Genomic DNA, 23,785 nt, shown 5'->3' on the forward strand with positions numbered 1-23,785 from the left:
ATTTATGTTTATTATCTAGGCCTTCCTACTAGAGTATAAGCTATGGCAGGGCAGGGACTTGTTTATAGCTGTAACCCAGCTTTTTCTGGCACATGAGTGCAGTAAATACTTGTTAAATAAATGAATATAAGAATAACTCTTTTTCCTATTTTAGAGATGGGAAAACTGAGATGCAAAGAGGCTAAGGGATTGGCCTAAGTCATCAAAAGTGTCTTCCCTACTTATTCAAATAAAACACAAAACTTCCCAAGTTATGTAAATAAAGACCACAACATATTACATTTTTAAGAATAGAAACAAGAGTCTGAAGTAGAAATAACTAGAGATTAAAGGTAGCCCTGGAAAATGAGTATTTGCTCTTTCTAAAAGCTGCTCTTTTAAACAGAAGATAGGCCGGATGCGGTGGCTCACGCCTGTAATCCCAACACTTTGGGAGGCCGACGCGGGTGGATCACGAGGTCAAGAGATGGAGACCATCCTGGTCAACATGGTGAAACCCCGTCTCTACTAATACAAAAAATTAGCTGGGCACGGTGGCGCGTGCCTGTAATCCCAGCTACTCAGGAGGCTGAGGCAGGAGAATTGCCTGAACCCAGGAGGCAGAGGTTGCGGTGAGCCGAGATCACGCCATTGCACTCCAGCCTGGTAACAAGAGCGAAACTCCGTCTCAAAAAAACAAACAAACAAACAAACAAACAAAAAATACCAAAGGAAATAATAATCATGTCTTTTGCAGATAAAATCGCTGATAAAAGAGCTGAAAAACACAAACGTTTTAAAGCATGGACTGCAACAAGGCCCCTTCAAATGCTGCATATTTATAAAAAAAAATTTTAAATACAGTCACACACATTCTCATTTGATTCACAAAGTAATACAATAACACAAATCTTTTTATTTTTACAGGGAGAGAAAAGGCAAAGACTTAATCATAAGGCAGTGGCAAGAAAAACTAAACTCAAGTTCTCTACTTCAGGTTATCTGGCTAAAGGGCCACTTCTCTTACACATTTATTATAACGAAGAAACAAGAACCATAAAAGGATGTTATCAATATGTTATTGAAAAGGGCTATTTTACTTGTTACTACTCTCTATTATTAATGATTAATGATTAATGGTACTAATCTCTACTATTAATGATTCTTAGTGTCAAATAGATTTTTTTTTCTAATTTAATTGATGAAGATGTTTCAGATTCCAGAGTGAGTATAAACGTATGGTGCTTTCTGAACATATTATATTGTTTCCAAAAACCAGTGCAGCTACAGGTGTAACTCCTTTATTCAATAGACTAATCTCAAAATGCATACAACTTTAATCTCCTTTTTATTTTCTCACATGGTTAATAAGGATATTAAGAGAATTCATATTTAAAGGACTACAGTAAATCTTTTCATAAAGAGGAAGAATTATTTTACATACTTATCACACTATACTTTTTATATTGATAACTTTTCCATATCTAGATTTCTTAGTTATTTTTACAAAACTTAATTTTTTATTGATACCATAGAAATCACTCTTAAATATTACAGAAATAACAGCAGCCAGTGTTTCCTGAATAGCAGAGTCCCCTTATTGAACATCAAATATAACATCTTAAATTTTTCTCCCATGCAAACAGACATTTTACAAATCTTTTTGTTTGTTTTTTTGAGACAGAGTCTTGCTCTGTCACCCAGTGCAGTGGTGCAATCTCTGCTCACTATAATCTCTGCCTCCCATGATTCTCCTGCCTCAGCCTCCCAAGTAGCTGGGATTACAGGTGCCCGCACTATGCCCAGCTAGTTTTTGTATTTTTTTTTAGACGGAGTTTCACCATGTTGGCCAGGCTGATCTTGAACTCCTGACCTCAGGTGATCCGCCCACCTTGGCCTCCCAAAGTGCTGGGATTAAAGGCATGAACCACCACGCCCGGCCACAAATCTTCTTAAATTTGATAAAAGAGAATGTAACAGGTTCATTGCACTCCATTGATGTCTGTCATGAATTTACTGATTTTCTAAACACTTCAAAAAGTTCTCCTCACATACTATTTCCAGATCCAGGGTTCATTTATTCTTTCATTAATCCTTCCAAATGTTGGGGTTCAGACATCTACTTTCACTCTCCTCTTTCCTGCTTCTCACAGTCTGACCCCTCCACAGTCTTCCTCAGTCCCATTCATGCCTGGCACTGAATAGGCCCTTAAGAAATGTTTGCTGTTTGCTCATGTATTCTCCCAGACCACAATCTCCTTCCTTTTATTTTTATTTTTATTTTTTTGAGACAGAGTCTTGCTCTGCTGCCAGGCTGAAGTGCAGTGTCACTGTCTCAGCTCACAGCAACTTCTGCCTCAGCCTTCCGAGTAGCTGGGATTACAGGTGTCCACCACCATGCCAGGTTAATTTTTTGTATTTTAGGGTTTGTTCAGGGAATGAATAGCAAGTGATTCTCTGATTCAAATGGATCCTGATTCAAATGATTCAAATGGATTCTGAGCAACCATGTTGGCCAGGATGTTTCACCATGTTGGCCAGGCTGGTCTCAAACTCCTGACTTCAGATAATCTGTCTGCCTTGGCCTCCCAAAGTGATGAGATTACAGGCATGAGCCACCACACCTAGCCTCCTTCCTATACTCTGACCTCACCATTCCTCAAACCTTCCAACGGTACTGACCCCCTCCTCCCTTCTCATCCACCCACATGTATGACCACACATGGACTCTAATCAACACTTGGAAATGCTCCAGCTCCAAGATTTCAAACCCCAAACCTGGTCTCCTGATTCTAATCTTGCCTCCTTATCTCTTCACTGCTGCTCACTCCTCCTAAACCTGAAAGTCCCCTCCCCTCTCCCTTTCAGTCCTAACCTTCAGTTCATTCTCCTTTTTCAGCTTTGGGCCCAAACTGAAAATATTATAGCATGGGCTTTATAGCCATACCCAGGTGTTAACCCTGACCTCCTACCATACCCTTTTCTATGAGGCCACATGCCTCATAAGTGCTCAATCTATTTTGAAAAGAAGGCCAAGAGAAAGGGACTTTAAAACAAAAGAAAAGAAAACCACCAGCCTGGCCAACATGGTGAAACCCTGTCTCTACTAAAAATACATAAAATTAGCTGGGTGCAGTGGGGCGCAGCTGTAATCCCAGCTACTCAGGAGGTTAGAGGCAGGGGAATCACTTGAACCCAGGAGGCAGAGGTTGCAGTGAGCTGAGATGGCGCCACTGCACTCCAGCCTAGGCTACTCAGTGAGACTTCATCTCAAAACAAAACAAAACCTTAGAGCTGTTAGGGAATTTACAGATCACTTAATCCAGCTCCTTAAAATAGTAGATGAGGAACAAGACTGTGACTAGTCTAAGATTTCCAGAGCCCGTCATTGGCCTTTCCTGCATCTCTTCCCAAATACAACGCATCCTCCTTTAAGCCTCACTTGTTTCGTCCCAGCCCAATGTCAAGAGAAACTATTTTAATACCATTCTCCTTGGTCTCTTGTCCTTCTTGCTGTATTTAACTTGCTCATCTCTGACCTTCTCTTTTTTCTGTTTTCCTGGCTTGCTCAACATTGCCAGAAAAAGACAAGAAATTGAGCCAATTCCATTTCAAATTTATCCCACTGGACTGTTAATGTTGCTCAGAATCCATTTGAATCATTTGAATCAGAATCCATTTGAATCAGAGAATCACTTGCTATTCATTCCCTGAACAAACCCTGCTGTTTGCCACCTCTATGGCATTCTCATGCTACTCCCACTAGCAAAATGTCCTGCCTATCACCTTTGAATTTCTAAATACAAATCCAGCTGAATATTATGTCTTACAAGATTTCTGACCTAGACCAGAGTGAGGTCATCTTCCACCTTAGTACTCAGTTTGCACCACTTTATTTTGACATTATTTCAGACTAACAGAAGAGTTGTGAAAGGTTTACAGGTACACACATAGAGAGAGAAAGCAAAAGTGGAACAAAGAGTTTTGGATTCCAGGAATCATCCAGAGTCCCAATATAGCAACATTTTACTACATTGTCTTCATATTCTCTGTTTCTCACTCTCTCTCTCTCTCTCTCTCTGTGTGTGTGTGTGTGTGTGTGTGTGTGTGTGTACTTACCATTGTGTTACAGTTACCTCCAGTATTCAGTATAGTAACATACTATACAGGTTTGTAGCCTGGGCTATACCATCTAGGTTTGTGTAAGTACACTCTGTGATGTTCCCACCATGATGAAATCACCTAGTGATGCATTTTTCTCAGAACATATCGCCATTATTAAGTGACACATGACTGTATATATACACATATATATTTACATATATACATACATACTCTGAAGTGTTTGGGGGAAAAGGATATCATGTCTATAAGCTACTCTTAAAACAGTTCAGAAAAAAAGTCATATATATGTATATAGGTATATATATGTACATACACAGACACACACATGCATAGTTATAGTTACATAGTATATGTTACTTTCTTCATATGTAGATGTAGATAGATAGATAGATGATAGATAGATAGATAGATAGATAGATAGATAGATAGATAGATAGATAGATAAAACCTTGCTGGTTCTTCTTCCTCTACCCCATAACCAAATAACTGAGAACTCTAAATTCTTCCCAGAATGCTCTTGTCTGCCTATGTACCCCACTGACTTAAAAATTCCATCCATGTAGTAATGGCTCCCAAATTTATTTATCTAGCCTGGTCTCTTCCTTGAGCTCTGACTTCTTAAATCCAACTGCCTATTTGAAATCTTGACTCAGGGGACCAGGTACTGTGGCTCACGCCTATAATCCCAGTACTTAGGGAGGCAAAGATGGAAGGATTGCTTGAGCAGAGGAGTCTGAGACCAGCCTGGGCAACAGAGTGAGACCCCATCTCTACAAAATACCAAAAACTTAGCCTGGTGTGCTTGATGTGCCTATGGCCCCAGCTACATAGATAGCTGAGGCAGGAATTTGAGCCATGTTTGAGCCATTGCCCTCCAACCTGTGTAACAGAGCAAGACCCTCTCTCAAAAAACAATCTTGGCTTAGATATCAACTGGCATATTAAACATGACATATCCAAAATAGAATTTCCCCACTAAACTTGTTCTCCAGTCTTCTCCATTTCAACTATCTACCCAGTTGCTCAAGCCAAAATCCTAGAAGTCATGTTTAATTCCTCCTTCCACTCTTTCTACCCCATTCACATACTAACCTGCTGATCAACTCTACTTCCAAAACATAGATCCCGAGTCTTCTTCTCTTCCCCTCCTCAGCTCCCATTCCACTCAAAGCCATCACCACTCTCTCACTTAGCCCACTCCAACAGCCTCTTACTTGGTCTCCATGCATCTACTCTCAAATTCTTATTTATTGTCCTCAGAGATGCCAATGCAAGCTTTTAAAAACATAAATCATATCATGTCACTCCCCTGTTTAAAATCCTCCAGTGGGCCAGGTGCAGTAGTTCATGCCTATAATCCCAGCACTTTGGGAGGCTAAGGCAGGAGCATCACTTGAGTCCAGGAGTTCAAAACCAGCCTGGGCAATGTAGTGAGACCTTAACTCTACACACAAAAAAAAGAAAATTAGCTATGTATGGTGACTCATGCTTATAGTCCCAGCTACCTCAGGGGTCTGAGGAGGGAGGATCATTTCAGCCCAGGAGATGGAGGCTGCAGTAAGCTGTAATCTCAGCACCACACTCAACCCGGGTGACAGAGTGAGACCGTGTCTTAAAAAAAAAAAAAAAAAAAAATATGTGTGTGTATATATATATATATATATATATATATATAATAAAATCCTCAAATCCTCCAGTGACTTATGATTGTACTTGGAATGCTATCCAAACTAGGCTAGGTGTGGTAGCTAACACCTGTAATCCTGACACTTTGGGAGGTTGAAGTGGGAGGGCTGCTTGAGGCCAGGAGTCCTGGACCAGCCCAGGCAACATAGTAAGACCCCATCTCTACAAAAAAACTAAAAAAGAATAAAAAATAAAGTCTAAACTCCCTTCCCTAGCCCCTGCCTACCTCTTTTCTCCTACTCGCTTTCCCCCAGCTTACTAGACTTCAACCACACTGACTTTCACATGGGTTCAGGATCATGCCAATTCATTCTGATCTCAGGGCTTTTGGCTTTGCAATTCCCTTTGCCTAGAACGCTCATCTTCTGGAAATTCTGACTGTTATTCTTCAAGTGGCTGACACTTATTCAAGTCTCAGCTCAAAGGTACTTTCTCAGAGGCCTTTTCTGATCACTCCAAGTTACCTATTATCTAGCTTATTTTCCTGATTTGCTGTACTTTGTAGCACCTATCTGTATCTGAAATTATATCATTTGTTAACTTGGTTGTTGTTTTTTCTTCCAATATATCATAAGTTCCATGAAGACTGGGACGCTCATTTACTTAACCCAGCATCCCCGTTGTATATGCTAAAGGACTGATTGATGCATGTACATCATTTTTATTGCTTTTTTTTTTTTTTTTTTGAGATGAAGTCTTGCTCTATTGCCCAGGCTGGAGTGCAGTAGCACCATTTGAGCTCACTGCAATCTCTGCCCATAGGGTTCAAGCAATCCTCCTGCCTCAGCCTCCCGAGTAGCTGGGATTACAGGCATGCACCACCATGCCCGGCTAATTTTGTATTTTTAGTAGAGACAGGGTTTTACCATGTTGGCCAGGCCAGTCTCGAACCCCTGACCTCAGGTGATTCACTCACCTTAGCCTCCCAAAGTGTTGGGATTACAGATGTGAGCCACTGCACCCAGCCATCGTTTTTACATATGTATGTACACACCATCGATAAGTTATTTGAAGGTAGGTTTCATATCTTTTTCATCATCGTTTTACCTTGTATATAATAGGAATTTAAATATCTGTGGAAGGAGTAAGTTAATGTACATCTTGGTTTATCCAAAATATAAGTAAGAGTAGTAGGTTTTTGGCTGATTAGAAAACATCCCTCCTTCCTAAATCATTTCCAACAAACATCAAAAAAGCACTTACACATATTTAAAAATCACAGTGTTTCCCAGGTTTTTTGTGCTGTTCTATTTCATTGAGGTAAAAAGGCAGAGGCATTTCACAAAGCATTCTTTTATTTGGCTTCAACTTAATGCTTTTCATTCTCCTGAATATAGATATGCTGCAAAACATTCCATTCTCTTGATACAGATGTTCTGAAAGCATTCAAACTTTGCTGAAATTTTTTTAAAGCCAAAGAAAAGCCAATTCTACCAACTATTTCCTAGATTTCTTTTCTCTCTCTCTCTCTTCTTTTATGAATGGAGAAACATTGTTTATAGTTTTCCCTGAGGCTTCTGGTAATGCTTATCAGAATCTGAGGTATTGCAACTAGAGTTCCTCTATTCTTTTATAATGGCAGACTGCAGAAGCTTCCCTCCCCATTTTTTAAGCTCTCAGCTGAAACTTACAAGTAAGTAAATATAATGTTCTAATTCATTTTTTTAGTTAATAAGATAAAAACTTCTTTTTAAGAAATTAAACTTTTTTTTTCAGTTGCAAGCGTGATATGCTCTCAAAAAAATGAACTTCTGCTATAGAAAGTGAAGTATTATAAGCTGGGTGTGGTGGCTGACAACTGTAATCCCAGTACTTTGAGAGGCTACAGAGGGAGACAGAGGGGATTGCTTGAGGCCAGGAATTTGAGACCAGCCTGGGCAACAAAGCAAGATCCCATCTCTACAAGAAGTGCCTGTTGTCCCAGGTACTTGGGAGGCCAGGGTGGGAGGACTGCCTGAGCCCAGAAGTTATGATCACACCACTGCACTCCAGCCTGGGCAACAGAATGAGACCCTGTCTCTGAAAAAAAATAAAAAAGCAAAATAGTATAGTTTTCTCCCAGTAGCAACACTTTCTGTCAGCCTTGTCCAGACTTTATCACCTCTCTCTTCTTTTTTGGTCTTTACTAGCATCTATCCCCTATCAAGGCAAATGATCAAACCTCTCCTGAGTCTTTAACAAGGAGGATGTTGATCTTTTTTTTCTAAAAAGAAAATGATCTTCTTTTATTAATCAGATGGTTTAACTTACTTTTTTTATATCAAAACTCCATCAACTTATGAATAGTAAATAAACATTTGTCAACATCTGTTCTACTATGTAAAAAGAAGATACAGATTAACATGAGTAGTTAAACAAGTTACTGACAACATAAAAAAATAGTTATTGACAAGCTGTGCTGGCTCACATCTGTAATCCTAGCATTTCAGGAGGCCAAAGCAGGCAGATTGCTTGAGTCCAGGAGTTCAAAACCAGCCTGGCAACATGGCAAAACCCCATCTCTACAAAAAAATGTAAAAAAAATTTGCCTAGCCTGGTGGCACATTCTTGTAGTACCAGCTACTCAAGAGGCTGAGGCTGAGGCTGAGTTAAGAGTATCACCTGAGCCTGGGAGGTTGAGGCTGCAGTGAACCATGATCGTGCCACTGTACTCCAGCCTGGGCGACAGAGTGAGGCCCTGTCCCCCCACCAAAAATGAAATAAATAAGTTCTTTATCCATAACATAACAATCCCGCCACACATAAAATAACAATATTTCCATCAAAACACCTATTTTTCTATTATTTTAAATCTAAAACTAAATGGAAATCATCACTACAGATATTCATTAGTCAAAATGATCCACAATACAATGCTTCTAGAATACATAAAGATGACCGTAAAAGGACAGTGAGTATATTTCAATAAGACAACTGCAATGGCATTTTTGGTTATTATTGAAAAATTAAAGTTTAGTAAAACTTTAAAAAGGGTAAAGGGCATCCTTAAAGATAAACATAAATTATTAAAAGCAGTTTTAATGGCCAGGGTGGTGGCTTATGCCTATAATCCTAGCACTTTGTGAGGCCGAGGTAGGCAGATCACCTGAGGTCAAGAGTTCAAGATCAGCCTAACCAACATGGTGAAACCCTGTCTCTACTAAATATGCAAAATTAGCCAGGTGTGGTGGTGCACATCTGTAATCCTAGCTACTCAGGAGGCTGAGGCAGGAGAATGACTTGAACCCGGGAGGTGGAGGTTGCAGTGAGCCAGGATCACGCCATTGCACTCCAGCCTGTGCAAAAAGAAGAGCAAAACTCCATCTCAAAATAAATAAATAAATAAATCTATAAATAAAATAAATAAAAGCAGTTTTAATAAATTCCTAACTTGATCTTGAAATTAGTGCTCTAAAAATGGAGCAGTAACATAATCAAGTCGATCATCTTATCTCAATATTAATGGTTAATGTAGAAACAGGTATAAAGGAAAATTTCTCAGAAAGATGAGATTGTTCATTGTTCTTGTTGATAATGTAAAAACAATGCTGACTCAAAAGCAGCAAACTGGACAGCTGCAGACGCTGAACCCAATGGAAACACTAAGCAGGCACAGCACGAATCAGTAATTAACAAAGCAGATGCACAAAGCTTGATGAGGATGAATAATTGCATAGCTAGGAATAGTAAAAGGAGCTGATAACAGTACAAGTTTTATAGGAAATTAGATAAACTCTTTGTATTCATGAATTTGTTAGCAAGAATGCTTCAATAATACACAGAGAAATTTTAAAAAATATTTTGATGGCCGGGCGTGGTGGCTCATGCCTGTAATCCAAGCACTTTGGAGGCCAAGGCGGGCGGATCACCTGAGGTCGAGAGTTCAAGACCAGCCTGACCAACGTGGTGAAACCCCGTTTTAAAAAAATAAAAATAAATAGAAAAAATATATTTTGATTACATTGATATACCTTTATATGGTACTTATCATTAAAGATATTTAGAATCAAAATGATCCACAAGAAAGTATTGGTAGGGTGAACATAAAAATAATTATAAAAGTAAAGAATGAAATAATATTCAAGGTAGGCTAACTACAGAGGCATCAAATTTGCTTATTTTTGGAATTCTTAAGTTTAATAAAATATTGAAATTAGAATACACATTTTTTAATGTTTATATGTATGTATACATGTACATATATATATACATATATACACACACATATATGTATATTATAGAAAATCTTCCTTACTACTCAGGATGTTCCTTGAGGATAGGTATCATGTTTTGTTATGTACTCTAAAAACAGCAAGCCCAGTGTCTTCTATTTAAATAGATACCTGTGGAATGAAGAAGTAATGTATATCTTGGTTACTTGAAATATAATGAAAATGGACAATGTGACTAAATATACTTTAGTAAAAGCATTGAGAGTAAACTCTGCACAGACACTGAACATATAACTTGGTAACATCTTTTAGGAGGCTTTCTTTTTTGAGAAATAGCTCTTAAACTGCAGTGACAGTGACTTTAAAAACTAGAAAATTGTAGAGGTAATAGATGCATTTATAGCAAACTTGGAAAACAGCTTTCAGAATTCTGGGTATATAAGGAAGCCAACAGCATGGTTCATTTAGAGCCTTTTTCCTTAGGACATATGTTGTAAGAATTACTACTCTTACAAATGCAACAGATTGGTTGCTCATTACTATAGCAAGTTTTTTTTTTTTTTTTTTTTTTAGACAGAGTCTTGCTCTGTTACCCATTTCAACTGGCTGGAGTGCATGGTGCCATCTTGGCTCACTGCAACCTCTGCCTCCTGGGTTCAAGTGATTCTCCTGCCTCAGCCTCCTGAGTAGCTGGGACTATAGGCATGAGCCACCATGCCCAGCTATTTTTTTTGTATTTTTAGTAAAAACTGGGTTTCACCATGTTGGCCAAGCTGGTTTTGAACTCCTGCTCTCAAGTGATCTACCTGCCTGTGCCTCCTAATGTGCTGGGATTACAGGCATGAGCCACTACGCCCAGCCTATAGCAAGTGTTTTAACCCAAAGCAGATTTGTTCTTCATCTGCTGGTCCATTTGATATAATTCTATATTATTTTAGTTATCATTGAAAATGCACACACTTTCTATTGTCTACTTGTTCATTAATTCACAAATATTCACTGAGTGCCTACTATGTGCCAGCCACTCTTCTTAATGCAGGAATATAGCAGTGAACAAACAAACATCACTGCACTTGTGGAAATTTTATTCTAGGGATGGAGACAGACAATAGTCATGATAAATCTATAAAATATATAATAAATTAGATAACGTTAAGGGCTAAGTAAAAAAAAAATAAAGCAGAGAAGGGCTATAGGAAATATGGAGTAGAAATTTAAATAGAGTGGCCAGGGAAGGGCTCACGAAGAGTTGACATTTGGATTAAGTCCTGAAGGAAGGAAGGGAGCTAGCCTTGTGGATATCTGGGGAAGGAACATTCTATGCAGGGAGAATTGCAAGTTGCAAAGGTCTTGAGGTGAAATAGTGCCTGGAATTGAGGAATATCAAAAAGGCCAGTGTGTCCATGGGGGAGGAAGTAGTTGGAGATGAGATCAAAGAGGTGACAGGAGGCTAGGTCATAAAGGACTTCACAGGAAAGGAAGCCCTGAAGGTTTTGAACAGAGTGACATGTGTAAGGTCTGTTCTCACCGAGGACGAAACGAAGAAACTGAGGCCAGCACGAAAATAATCCAATGCAAGGGGTTTTATTCAGGCTCCCGGACGAGGTTCCATGGCCCGACAGGAGGGGCCGGAGAAGTCGCGCGGACTCCGCTCAGGCACGGGGTTTTATAGGGAGTGGAGGCGTCCGATTGGCTGTGCCCAAGGTGAGTGGGACAAAATGGAGGGGAGTGGGACCCGGATGAAACAAAATGGAGGGGAGTGGGACCCGGATGGAGGGGAGTGGGGCCCAGATAGGACAAAATAGTATCAGGTAGGTCCTGATGGGGCTTTTTTTCCCGGGCTCCTGGGGGTGGGCGGGAGGCGTGTCTGAGCTCCCGGCAAGGGGAAGAGGCGTGTCCGAGCTCCCGGCAAGGGGAGGAGGCGTGTCTGAACTCCCTGCGAGGGGAGGGAGTGTGTCTGAACTCCCCGCGAGGGGAGGAGGCGTGTCCAAAATCCCCTCGAGGGGAGGGGGGCGTTTCCGAACTCCCCGCGAGGGGAGGAGGCGTGTCCGAACTCCCCGCGAGGGGAGAGGGTGTGTCTGAACTACCCGCGAGGGGAGGAGGCGTGTCCGAAATCCCTGCGGCGCAGCCAGCCTTACAACATGATCTGATTTTTTCACAGGTTCACTCTGGTCACTGAGTTCTGAGAACAGTATGAAAGAGGGTAGATGGGACTAGGGAGATTGTCTAGAAGACTCCACCATAATCCAGACAAGAGATGGTTGTTGGGCTTGAACCAGAGTGGTAGCTAGTGGCTAGATTCTGGATGTATTTTGAAGATAGTATTCACAGGGTTTGAAGACAGAATACGAAGTGAGGTTATCCAGTATTTGTGATATAGTTACATTTCCAGTGTTTTCTCCTAAGTGACAAAAAAGACACAGTTTCTCACAAGTTGTCTGTCATTCTCAGAGTTTGACAGTTCTGATATTCAACTTTCCTGAGTTTGAAAACACATCGCAATTATTTCCATGTCCTACCTCAGCCTTGGGAATGAAGAGAAAATGAAACTGTCTGAAGACTGATAGTTGCCAGCACTATCTCATTAGCTCCTCCTAGACTGTAAGGTCCGCTAGGCTTATTTCATTTCCCTTGATGTCCTCAAAGCCTGACTCAGAACCTTCACACATTAGGGTCTCAAAAAATGTTTGTTGAATGGTTTAGTCTACATTTCCCGCTCCCATTGCCTTTTTTTTTTTTTCTTTTTTCTTCTTCTTTTTTTTTTTTTTGGCTGACTTTGTCACCCAGGCTGGAGTGCAGTGGTGCCATGGCTCACTGCATTCTCACCTCCCAAACTCAAGCAATCCTCCCGCCTCAGCCTCCAAAGTAACTGGGACTACAGAAGTGCGCCACCACAATTTGTTATTTTTTTGTATTTTTAGTAGAGAAGGCTTTTCACCATGTTGTCCAGGCTGGTCTCCAACTCCTGGGTTCAAGCAATCCACCGGCCTTGGCCACCCAAAGTGTGGGGATTACAGGCATGAGCCACTGCAGCCAGCCTCCCATGGTTATTGTAAAAGATTACATTTTCACATTTGCTAAAGTGAAAATGAGTAATAAACTGAAAATAACATTCAGCCCCTACCAATTGCAGAATCACAAGCTAAAATGTTAATTTCGGTATTAAGGATAGTATGCTGGAGTACTGTCAAGTACTTTCACTCTTACTAGCTCACCCGAAAGGTGTTTTAGCTTCCCTGCACTTCGTAAGCTGAAGGACGGGGAGACTGGCTTTGCTATTTGCAGCTAGGGCCCAGTGTCACAGCGCACCATGGAGTTAAGTCCCCCTTGAACGTGAACAAACGTCTCTGAAAGATCACTCAACCTGTGTTACCCGACGGGTCGGAGACCCCAGCCACTAGCGGGCACAGTCACAAGTCCCGGAGGTACGGACCCGCGCTGTGCACGCCGGGAGTTGTAGTTCCTCCTGCCTTCTCTAGCTGCCCGCCAGCCTTCGTTGCACGAGCTCCCCCAGCGGCACGCAGGCTCGGTGAAGCGCAGCGCGCGCGGACCCCGGGGGGAGTTTCCTAGCAACCGGGGGAGCGGCCACGTCACGGTGGTAGGTTCTAAGCGCTGCTGGGCACCGTAGGGCAGCCGTGTGTACCTTCCAGCAGCTGTGGGCTGGTGGAAGCGCTGCTCACTGTCGGTGTCCGCACGTCTTCGTCCGCCCTTACTCTCCTTATCCTGCTCCAGGTAGCGGAGAGCCGCCTCCCGCGCGCCCCGCCACTGAGGCCCGGGTCAGAGGCTAGAGGCCGCCCGGCCCGCCTCCTGCGCGGTCCTTGCCCCTGCGCCCGCGGAGCCCGCCGCCCCGGGCCTCGGCGGGACGATGCTGGAGTCCATTCGCGTGACGGGTGAGTGCGGGGAAGGGCTGGTCGCGGCAGGGGTGCGGAGCGGACCGGGTTCGGGTCGCCCTGGGCCCAGGTGAAGGTAGCCGCGGGCTGGGCGCGCGGCTCGGGACTCCACCCTGCGCCCAGAGCCCTGCGGGGCGCGCTGGAGGCGCTCGCGGAAAAACCTACGGAGGGGAGAGAAATCGGCTCCTTTTCCTTTCGTCACTTATTATCAGTAAGTACATACTGTGGAATCTCGTGAAAAAGATTGTAATAGACCGGTTGCCAGTCCTACAGAGGTACAATCCAAAGATTGTTAAATCCTGTTTCAAAACACGCTAGGTGTGTGATTAAGCGTCATAATTTTCTAGAATGTTCAGAAAAAATAAGCTAAGCGAAAGAACGCATCTCTGTATTTCAGTGTTTATACTGTGTATATTTGTGTGTGTATGCTTTTATTCTTAAACAGTGAGAACGTTTCGCGTTGATATTATTAATGGGCCATTTTACAGTACGGATTATACCAAGTGTAAAACATGGGTCTTTAAACAGACCACAGGTCAGAAAGTCTGAAAGTTTACCTGCCTTTTTAAAAATTCAGTTCAACCTCTGGGAGCACAGAACTTGCCTCTTATTATTTATAAATCGCTATCCGTGTTAGCCATTAAAAAAAACTTACATAATAGTATTAGAGCAATTTTCTAGGCCATTTTCCCAGGATTTGATTCTGTACGCAAACATTTCTGCAAGGCAGGGTTTTGGCAGTTCAGAATCATGACAAAGAACAACGGAGTAAAGGGAAATACCTACTCCTCAAACTAGTGCCAAAATAAAACCAGAATTTTAAACTTTAAAGCAATGCTGCACCTAATAGACTATTTTTCTGCGAGCATTTTAATTGAAAAACCAAACCTCTTTCCAGTGAAAATATTCATGATCTTAATTTTATACTGTTTCATGTTCGATGTTATAATAACATATGGAGTTGATTTGTGCAATCATGACATTGCCGCGATGTATCTCATTATTTACGTTGACAGGAAGCATAGATAGTTACAGGATCTAAGATCGAAAGGTTAATTGGCATTAGATTTTGTAAAAATGTGATTTGATGTAGATGCTACTTTCATCTTAAAACAAAATGTCAAAAGTTACTTAAAACTACCATACCTTATAAATGTGGAGCAAGGTTTCTCAACCTCAGCACTATTAACTTTTTTGTTGTTGTTGTTTTTGAGACTGAGTCTTGCTCTGTTGCCTTGGGTGGAGTGCAATGGTGTGATCTTGGCTCACTGCAGTCTCCACCTTATGGGTTCGAGCGATTCTCCTGCCTCAGCCTCCCGAGTAGCTGAGATTACAGGTGTGTGCCACCATGCCTGGCTAATTTTTGTATTTTTAGTAGAGACGGCGTTTCTCCATGTTGGCTAGGCTTGTCTCAAACTCCTGACCTCAGGTGATTTTCCCACCTCGTCCTCCCAAAGTGCTGGGATTACAGGAGTGAGCCACTGCACCCAGCCTAGCATTATTAACTTTAAACAAGATAATTCTTCCTTGTGGGATACTGTTTTCTGCCCCAATCCCATAATTGTGACAACTAAAAAATCACAGTTTGAGGGGATGGGCAACATCTCCTCCTCCACGAGAACCACAACTTTGAAAAATATCTGTCACAGTGCACATTATTTGATTGAGAAATTACATTGATTAAAATTATTTCCCCAAACCGTAACAATCATTGTAGAGATACAAATAATATTAGTATTAGAAAGTAGATACTCTGATCAATTAGTCATTTATAGTGATCTCTTGATATGTCAACGTGTTGAGTTAGAAGTTTGAGAAGAGATACTTTAGAAAGTAGGTGACCCACTCCTCTTGTCTCTTTTCCCTTCCCATAATTTGGTGGCGGGTACATTTATCAATCCAACCCTGTGTGTTGCAAACCCTGAGGTAGATAATTTGGCAGTGAATTTCTATAGTACAATAAAGTTCAAATAGCCATTTCAGGCCATTCAAGTCTCTAATTTACAATTCCTTTAAAAACAACTGGGTTGTTTTTCAGACTACTTTCTCCCTTTCTTTTATATAGTACTTAACTAATTGAAATAATTCTAGAGCCCTGTGCCCAGCATTTCACTACAATATCGGAAAAACCCAATTTGGACAGCTAGAAACTTTATGAAGAGAGTTAAGCTGAAAACATGCCCTCCTCTCCCCTGGTTATTCCCTCACAATTCATTGATTTCTAAGATACGGATGTTCTTCTTTCTGGTTAGCAGAACTTGATTATTTGTGGTAAGAGTCCTGATGGAAATATGTTCATTATTTTTTCAGCTCTAAAGTCGTTACAAATATAGAACAGACCAATTATTTTATATTTCAGAAATGAAGCAATTACTTGTTTCTGAAATCACTTCCTATATAATATCTTACCCACTTTTGACTTATTAGTCATGATTTAACATAATCTAAATATAACATCCTGGTGGAACTGCTGATTGGAGGAGTACAATGAAATAAGAGGGGTGTGTACACCATCTATGCTGTTTAAAAATAGAATCAAATCAGAAAAGGTTTTTTTGACTTCTCATGGCCTTTTAAAGAAGAAAGTTCTCAGGCTGGGTGCAGTGGCTCATGCTTGTAATCCCAGCACTTTGGGAGGCAGAGGCAGGCGGATTATCTGAGCTCAGGAGTTCGAGACTAGCCTGGGCAACACAGCAAAACCCTATATCAACAAAAATTTTTTTAAAAACTTAAACTGGCACGGTGGCCAGTGCCTATAGTCCCAGCTACTTGGGAGGCTGAGGCAGGAGCATCACTTGAGTCCAGGTGACAGAGGTTGCAGTGAGCCAGGATTGCCACTGCAGCCTTGGCCACTGACTGAGACTCTGTCACAAAAAAAAAAAAAGTTCTACTTTAGCTTCCGGGATTTAAAAAAAAAAAAGAGGGTTTATTATACTAAAGCCACTAAAATCTTGATTCTAAAATATAGATTAATTACCTTATTAACATGAAATTTGCCTTGGAATCCAAATTTAATGATTCCAAATATTTCCCCTTTTACATTTTTCCATTGTGGTGTTTCTGTAGTAGCTGAATATAACATTTAATGTAATACTAGTAATAATAGCTAACAAAGGCTGCTTATGTATAGTCCAGTGCTGTTCTCAGCACTTCACATATATTAACTTTTAAAATCCTTACAACAATACTATGAAGTATGTATTATTATTATCATCTCATTTTACAGATAAGGAAACGATAGCACAAGAAGTTATATAACTTGGTCAAGGTTATAGCTATTAATAAACAGAGCCAAGATTTATACCAGACAACTCCATTTTAAGCCCATGTTCTCAATTACTAGGAAAATCAGCTCACTATTATAGTGACCATACACTGATTTGAGCCACAAAATCCAACATCAAGATTTCCTTTAATATCAGTGTCACATTATCCGATGGTTTGCTCAAGTGTTGGTTTTTAAGTTTTTAATCACAGGCAAGTATGTAAATAATAATTTTTACCTGGGAAAATCATATTTTACTTGAATATAAATTTGTTGATTTAAAAATAGAAGACATCTAGTTCATTCATTAACAAAATGCTGTGAGAAACCATTTAAGATTATGTTCATTTATGACTTCCTATCGGCTTTATTTTGTATGTGATGTAAGAAGTGATTAATGAGTCATTTCAGAAATGAGGTGCTTTTATATCAAAGATGAATGTTTTAAAATACTGGAAACGAAAGTCTTAAGGCCAGTGTTAGGACCTACAGTATGAATATACCTAGGCACATAGTCCTGTTTGTCCTACAGCAGCAGGCACCTACCATTCAAACTTGTCTTCAGCCTCACTAATTGTTTCATTTTTCTTTTGCCTTCCCAGGATAATTTTTTCCTCAACCTTCAGACAACTAAGTCTTTTACCTTTTCTTTCCTCTCAAATATTATCTTCCCTTGTCTACCTCTCTGGCCATCCTTCCATAAGCAGGACAGTGAATGAGCAAAAACACAGATGTATTCTCTAAAAGAGCTTATAATTTCATTGTTGAGGAAGTCCATCATGCAACAAATATAAATCTGCGCCCAAGATAAGTACTTCAAAGACGAGATTCAAGGTGTTATGAGGGTCTAAAATGAAAAGGTTAAGGAAGGCTCCCTGACCAGGTGCTATTTGAACTGAAAGATGCGTATTAATCTAACAAAGAGAGGGACAGAAGGAACCAGCAGACACAGGGAGCAGCATGTGAAGAAATATGTTCAGAGAGAGCATGGTGAGGATGAGGGGTGGACAAAATGAGAGAAAGCTGGACTGGAGAAATTGAGGAACACTGTGAGGTGAGGCTGCAGAGGCAGAAGGATCTGACCAAGAGTGACCTCATAGACCATGGTCAGGAGTTTTGTTCATCCCAAGGGAAAGCCATGGGAAAGTTTGTTTCTGGTGTGTCATTTTAGATGATGTATAATGCTCATTCTTACCACAACCATCACCATCAAGGGTATCTAGACTACTCTGTATATTTCTAACTGTGAAAACAACACACACACACACACACACACACACTTACTTCTGACCCCAAAACAACAGTGTCCCATTGTAAGTTACTAATAGAGCCACACTGAATTGCTCTTAGCTTGGACTGTGAAATTTTTAAGAATCCTGAAGTACAGTTGTTTCTGAGTTCCTGAAGGACATTAGCAGCACCTTTCATCTCATTTTCTTACTGTCGATAAACTACATTAGTTGCTATTGGATTTAGGGATATTATAGTTATCAGATTATCTGTTATACTGCAGACAAATTGAGCAATAAATATGTTTTTAAGGATACTGATTTTTATACACCATTAAAAAAATGAAAGTGTAACTTAAAGTATACAAGTCTTAAATGTGCAGCCCAATGAATTTGTACATACATAACCATTGCCCAGAACAGATAGAGAATATTTCTAGCACCTAGTAGGTTTCCTGATATCTCCTCCCAAATTATGATTCCTCCCTCAAATGTAATTGCTATTCTGACGTCTAATACCATAAATTAGTTTTGCTGTTTTTGGACTACAGATAGATGGAATGATACACTATATAATATTTTGATCTGTCGTCATTTGCTGAACATTGTCTGAGATACATACATATTGTTTCTTACAACCTCAGTTTTCATTGCAGTATAGTCTTCTGTTGTACAAGCATACCACAATTTATTCATCCTGTCTACTGTTGATAGATATTTGAGGTTTTTGTTTGTTTGTTTGTTTGTTTGTTCGTTCATTTTTTAGAGTTGGGGTTTTGCTATGTTGTCTAGGCTATCTAGGCTGTGTTGTCTAGGCTCAAACTCCTGGGTTCAAGTGGTCTTCCAGCCTCAGCTTCCTGAATAGCTGGGACTACGGGCATGTGCCACTGTGCCTGGCTTCTTTTGAGGTTTTTTTTTTTTTTTTTTTTGAGACAGAGTTTTGCTCTTGTTACCCAGGCTGGAGTGCAATGGCGCGATCTCGGCTCACTGCAACCTCCGCCTCCTAGGTTCAGGCAATTCTCCTGCCTCAACCTCCTGAGTAGCTGGGATTACAGGCACGCGCCACCATGCCCAGCTAATTTTTTGTATTAGTAGAGACGGGGTTTCACCATGTTGACCAGGATGGTCTCGATCTCTTGACTTCGTGATCCACCTGCGTCGGCCTCCCAAAGTGCTGGGATTACAGGCTTGAGCCACCGCGCCCAACCTCTTTTGAGTTTTAAGTGATGTAAGTCTTGATAAAATTAAAGTGTTTATCTTGTTTGGGGATTATTTTGTTTTGTTTTGCCCTTTCTTTTGTTTGAAATTAAGTAACCTATTGTTTTGTGGTATAAAATTATCCCAGATTATCAGATTTCGTAAGTATTAGTGAACCATATGAAATTTCCATTTTGTCGGTCAAAACTGGTTGAATAGTATTTGCCACCAGGCTTTGTTTCTGGTGATCTTCCTTTTTAGCTAGAGACCTCCTGATTACTATGAAACCTCACCTACTCACAGTTGTGATACACTATGTTTAGAGAGCAGTGTCTCCCTTTGCCCCCCATTCTTTTAGATGAGGAACGGGTGCTACCGATGGGTTTAATGATTAGGCTAGTATTACAGAGAGGTCATTGAAAGAGCTGGGAATGGATGTCAGGAATCTTGGTATCCTTTTCTCCTGTTCTAGATACATATTAAGCCTTCATTGTGTTGATAATTTCAGTATATTTACTTACTTGTGAACAGACTGTCAATTTTAATGTAGCAATATTATTTACCCTTTTTTCCTCAGTATAGGTAATCAGGTTGGAGTGAACGATTTTCTTCTATCAACAAATTATTTTCATTCTCTCCAATATTATAGTGAAACAGATTGCTTATAGCTAAGTGTTACATTATATGATGACTACCTTTAATGTGAGAAAGTATGCTTTTTAATACCTTATTACTTTTCCAGGAAAACACAAGTTACACTTCCTCCAAATAAGTCTGCTTATGCTTAAAAAATGTTTGAATTTTTCAGAAAAAAAGGATTCAGAAAATAGGATGTTCTTTAATAAATTGTGTAGCCAACTGGAAATGTTATCGGCCTCTTATTGTTCTTACGCATGTTCAAAAGTCTTTTTTTCACAAAATAAGCAATAATATTTAAAAATTACAAAAACAATCACTTAGGTTCTATGATACTTTTTAAGGCAACTGAAATACAATTAGTGTGACTCTGAGAAATTAATTTATTTCCACCTCGTATGAGTTGCGTGAAGGGCCATGTGCCCCACTTTTATGAACTTCATGGGCTATCCAGCATTTGGCAGGATTGGCATTTGTAAAATAAATACACCATTAACACTCCCAAACTTTACTCAGCAGCAGATGGGGCTTCAGAAGGACTGATGCTAAGCTTCTCAGGAGATAATTAGCAAGTGAACTGAAATGCTATAATTCCTGGGGAGAGAGGTTCTGTTAAGCTTATACTGTCACCCTGCTGCCATACTTCACTCCTCCTTGAGTATTTTGACAGGTGGTTTAGGACTTGTTTTTTTAGTATCAGGAAATGTATAGACTGTTTCAGATGGCCCAAAATTATGAATTTGAACATCACTGATGCTTTATGACAAAAGAGAAGAACTCAGCAAGCTCAGTTTTTTGGTCATAAAACTACTAGGTCTTGGAAAACAAAGCATTTTTACATTGAATATTTTTAAAAAATCAGTACAACATATATGTAATGAATCATCAAAACAGAAATTCTTGAGAGTAGTCTTATTCATTGATTTTAATTTGATGCAAGTCTGTCTCTTTTTGTTATGAAGATCAACTGAGAAAACAACCTGATTTCCTCCCTTTACCTTTCTGGCTACATCTAGTCCTTACCCTGCTTCCTAGGCTTATGCTTATTTGAGTTCTTTTACTCTTTCCCTTTTTGTGTCTATTGCGGTTTTCTTTTCATTATCACCTCTTATCTCCTAAGCTTGTGGTGTCATTTTAGGGAAACCAACATTGTTCCTGGGCATTTGGGCTACAGCCTGTGTCCTGGTATTCCTTAGCCTGTTTGCCTGGCCTGCCCAGTTCTGACTATTAGTTCGCAACACCTAAGTCTGAAACTCCTGAGAAACTGGGAGCTACCAGCCTATAATGAACATTTTGTTTATTTGTCCCATTAATTTTGTCTTGTTGAGTCTTTAACATTTATTGAGCGGCTTCTTTGTACAACCTATCTCCAACATGACCCTATGTGATCTAGCTCCTACCTCTAAACTTATACATATAATAGATATTTAGCCCCTGCAAGCTTTACAGATAACTTTATGTTATGTTTTAGACACTAGAATTCAGATTTCACATGCTGGCCTAGAAAATGTAAGTCAAAAGACTTTTAAATACCTTATATATTTGGGTTATTATCTACTTCAGACTAGTACTGTTTCTTTACCCTAGACTCTATGACTCCTGTGTTTTAAAAACTAACATTTAGATCAGAGTTTCTCTCCCTTGATACTGTTGACATTTTGGAATCAATATTTCTTTGTTGTAGGAGATTGTCATAGGCAGTGAATCATGTTTAGCAGCATCCCTGGCCTTTACCTGCTAGAGGCCAGTAGTCCCTCCCCAGTTATGACAACCAGAATGTCTCTAGACATTGCCAAATGTCCCCTGGAGGGTAAAATTGCCTTCTCTTGAGAACCACTAGTTTAGGGTCTTTCCTATTATATTTTCATGTCTGTGGTAATCTCATATTGAATTGTCCCAGAACTACAAGTACATATTTTTTCAGAATGGTTTGCATGTTTAGGGTCATTTATTTATTCATTTGTTTATTCAGTGAACACTATTGACAGGACTTGAGCTGGAGTCTTGTTCAGATGAGCTGTGTTTAAGACAAACTCTTCATCAGTTTAGAATTGAGTCTGAAAGCCCTTAAAGATCTGCTTGAAATCTCCTCATCTGTTTCTCTTCACATTGCTTCCTTCCTCATCTGAACTGTAGGTTATTGTCTGTGTCTTTTGTTTTTCACATTTAATTGTATACTACTGTATTATTATTGAAATCCTCATAGGAATGCCTTGTCTTCAGAGCCAGATTAGAAGCTGGTTGGGCCGGGTACAGTGGCCCATGCCTGTAATCCCAGCACTTTGGGAGGCCAGGGTGGGCGGATCACGAGGTCAGGAGATTGAGACCATCCTGGCTAACATAAGAAACCCCCTTTCTACTCAAAATACAAAAAATTAGCCATGCGTGATGGCATGCGCTTGTAGTCCCCGCTACTCGGGAGGCTGAGGCAGCGGAATCACTTGAACCCAGGAGGCAGAGGTTGCAGTGAGCTGAGATTACGCCACTGCACTCCAGCCTAGGTGACAAAGCAAGACTCTGTCTCAAAAACAAAAAAAAGTAGCTGGTTATAGGTAACAACGTGTTTATACAGTTGTTTATCAGAGCCATGTGCTGAATTAGTAGTATTCTACATATTTGTTGAATGAAAGAATGCAAATCAGCACAGTTTTAAAGCAGTAAATGTGCAACAGTATATACAGTGATTCTTACCTGTTTAAAGCAGTTGTGAGGTCTAAATACAAAGCTGCCCTCTCCTTAACTTGCCATTTGACATACTGATACCTTCGTAATCATTATTAAAATTTGTTTCTAACTTGCCAAGAAAAAAAACCTTGTTTTTCTTTAACCTTAACATATAGCTTATAATTATGAAAAAATTGTTCATACTAAGTGATATTACTAAAACATGCTTGAAGATGCATATATTATCTGTTTAAACTTAACAATGGTTTTTGAGTAAGGCTTTGTTGTTCTTCTTTTACTGATAGCTACCTTTATATATATTTCCAAATTTCAAGATTATATTATCTTTGAAAGTGCCTTGGATTTTACTTTGTTATTAAAAATACTATTTTAAAATATATGCTTTCTATGAAATCCACATTTTTTTTTTTTTTTTTTTTTTTTTGAGACAGGGTCTTACTCTGTCACCCAGGCTAGAGTGCAATGGCGTGATCTTGGCTCACTGCAACCTCTACCTCCTGGGTTCAAGCAATTCTCATCCTCAGCCTCTTGAGTATATGGGATTACAGGCGTGCGCCACTACACCTGGCTAATTTTTGTATTTTTTGATAGGGACAGGGTTTCACCATGTTGGCTAGGCTGGTCTCCAGCTCCCACTCAAGTGATCTGCCTGCCTCAACCTCCCAAAATGCTGGGATTATAGGCGTGAGCCACCGCACCCAGCCGAAATCTACATTCTTTAGTAGAGTTAAGTATTCAGATTATTTATGTATATTATCTCACATATTAGACTTTTATCATTTAAATGATTTGAAGCTGAGGATTTTTATAGATAATTTAACTTATATGCACTTATAGAGAAGAGAAATGACAGTGTCTAGCATGACCAAAGTTTAGTAATATATCCTTTTAATATTTAAAATGTTTTTCTCTAAAGATTATTGCAAAATTACAAAGTTTAAA

At 39.9% G+C, this 23,785-nt stretch overlaps 1 protein-coding gene across 3 annotated transcripts in view; it reads left to right on the plus strand.

The window, feature by feature from the left end:
- MATCAP2 (microtubule associated tyrosine carboxypeptidase 2) overlaps positions 1–23,785 on the plus strand; it is a 61,840-nt gene that overhangs the window by 5,404 nt on the left and 32,651 nt on the right. For 2 of the 3 annotated variants that reach the window (XM_064380453.1, XM_064380454.1), the window contains exon 1: positions 13,503–13,831. In XM_064380453.1, coding sequence (XP_064236523.1) covers positions 13,807–13,831 — 25 coding nt within the window. In that variant the 5' untranslated portion in view covers positions 13,503–13,806. Of the gene's footprint in view, positions 1–906; positions 977–13,502; positions 13,832–23,785 lie in introns of those variants that run through there. The other variant, XM_064380455.1, reaches the window with a different exon arrangement.

This window comes from Aotus nancymaae, unplaced genomic scaffold (assembly GCF_030222135.1).
Source record: "Aotus nancymaae isolate 86718 unplaced genomic scaffold, 86718_ANA_hifiasm-v0.15.2.pri h1tg000025l, whole genome shotgun sequence".
NCBI lineage: Eukaryota > Metazoa > Chordata > Mammalia > Primates > Aotidae > Aotus > Aotus nancymaae.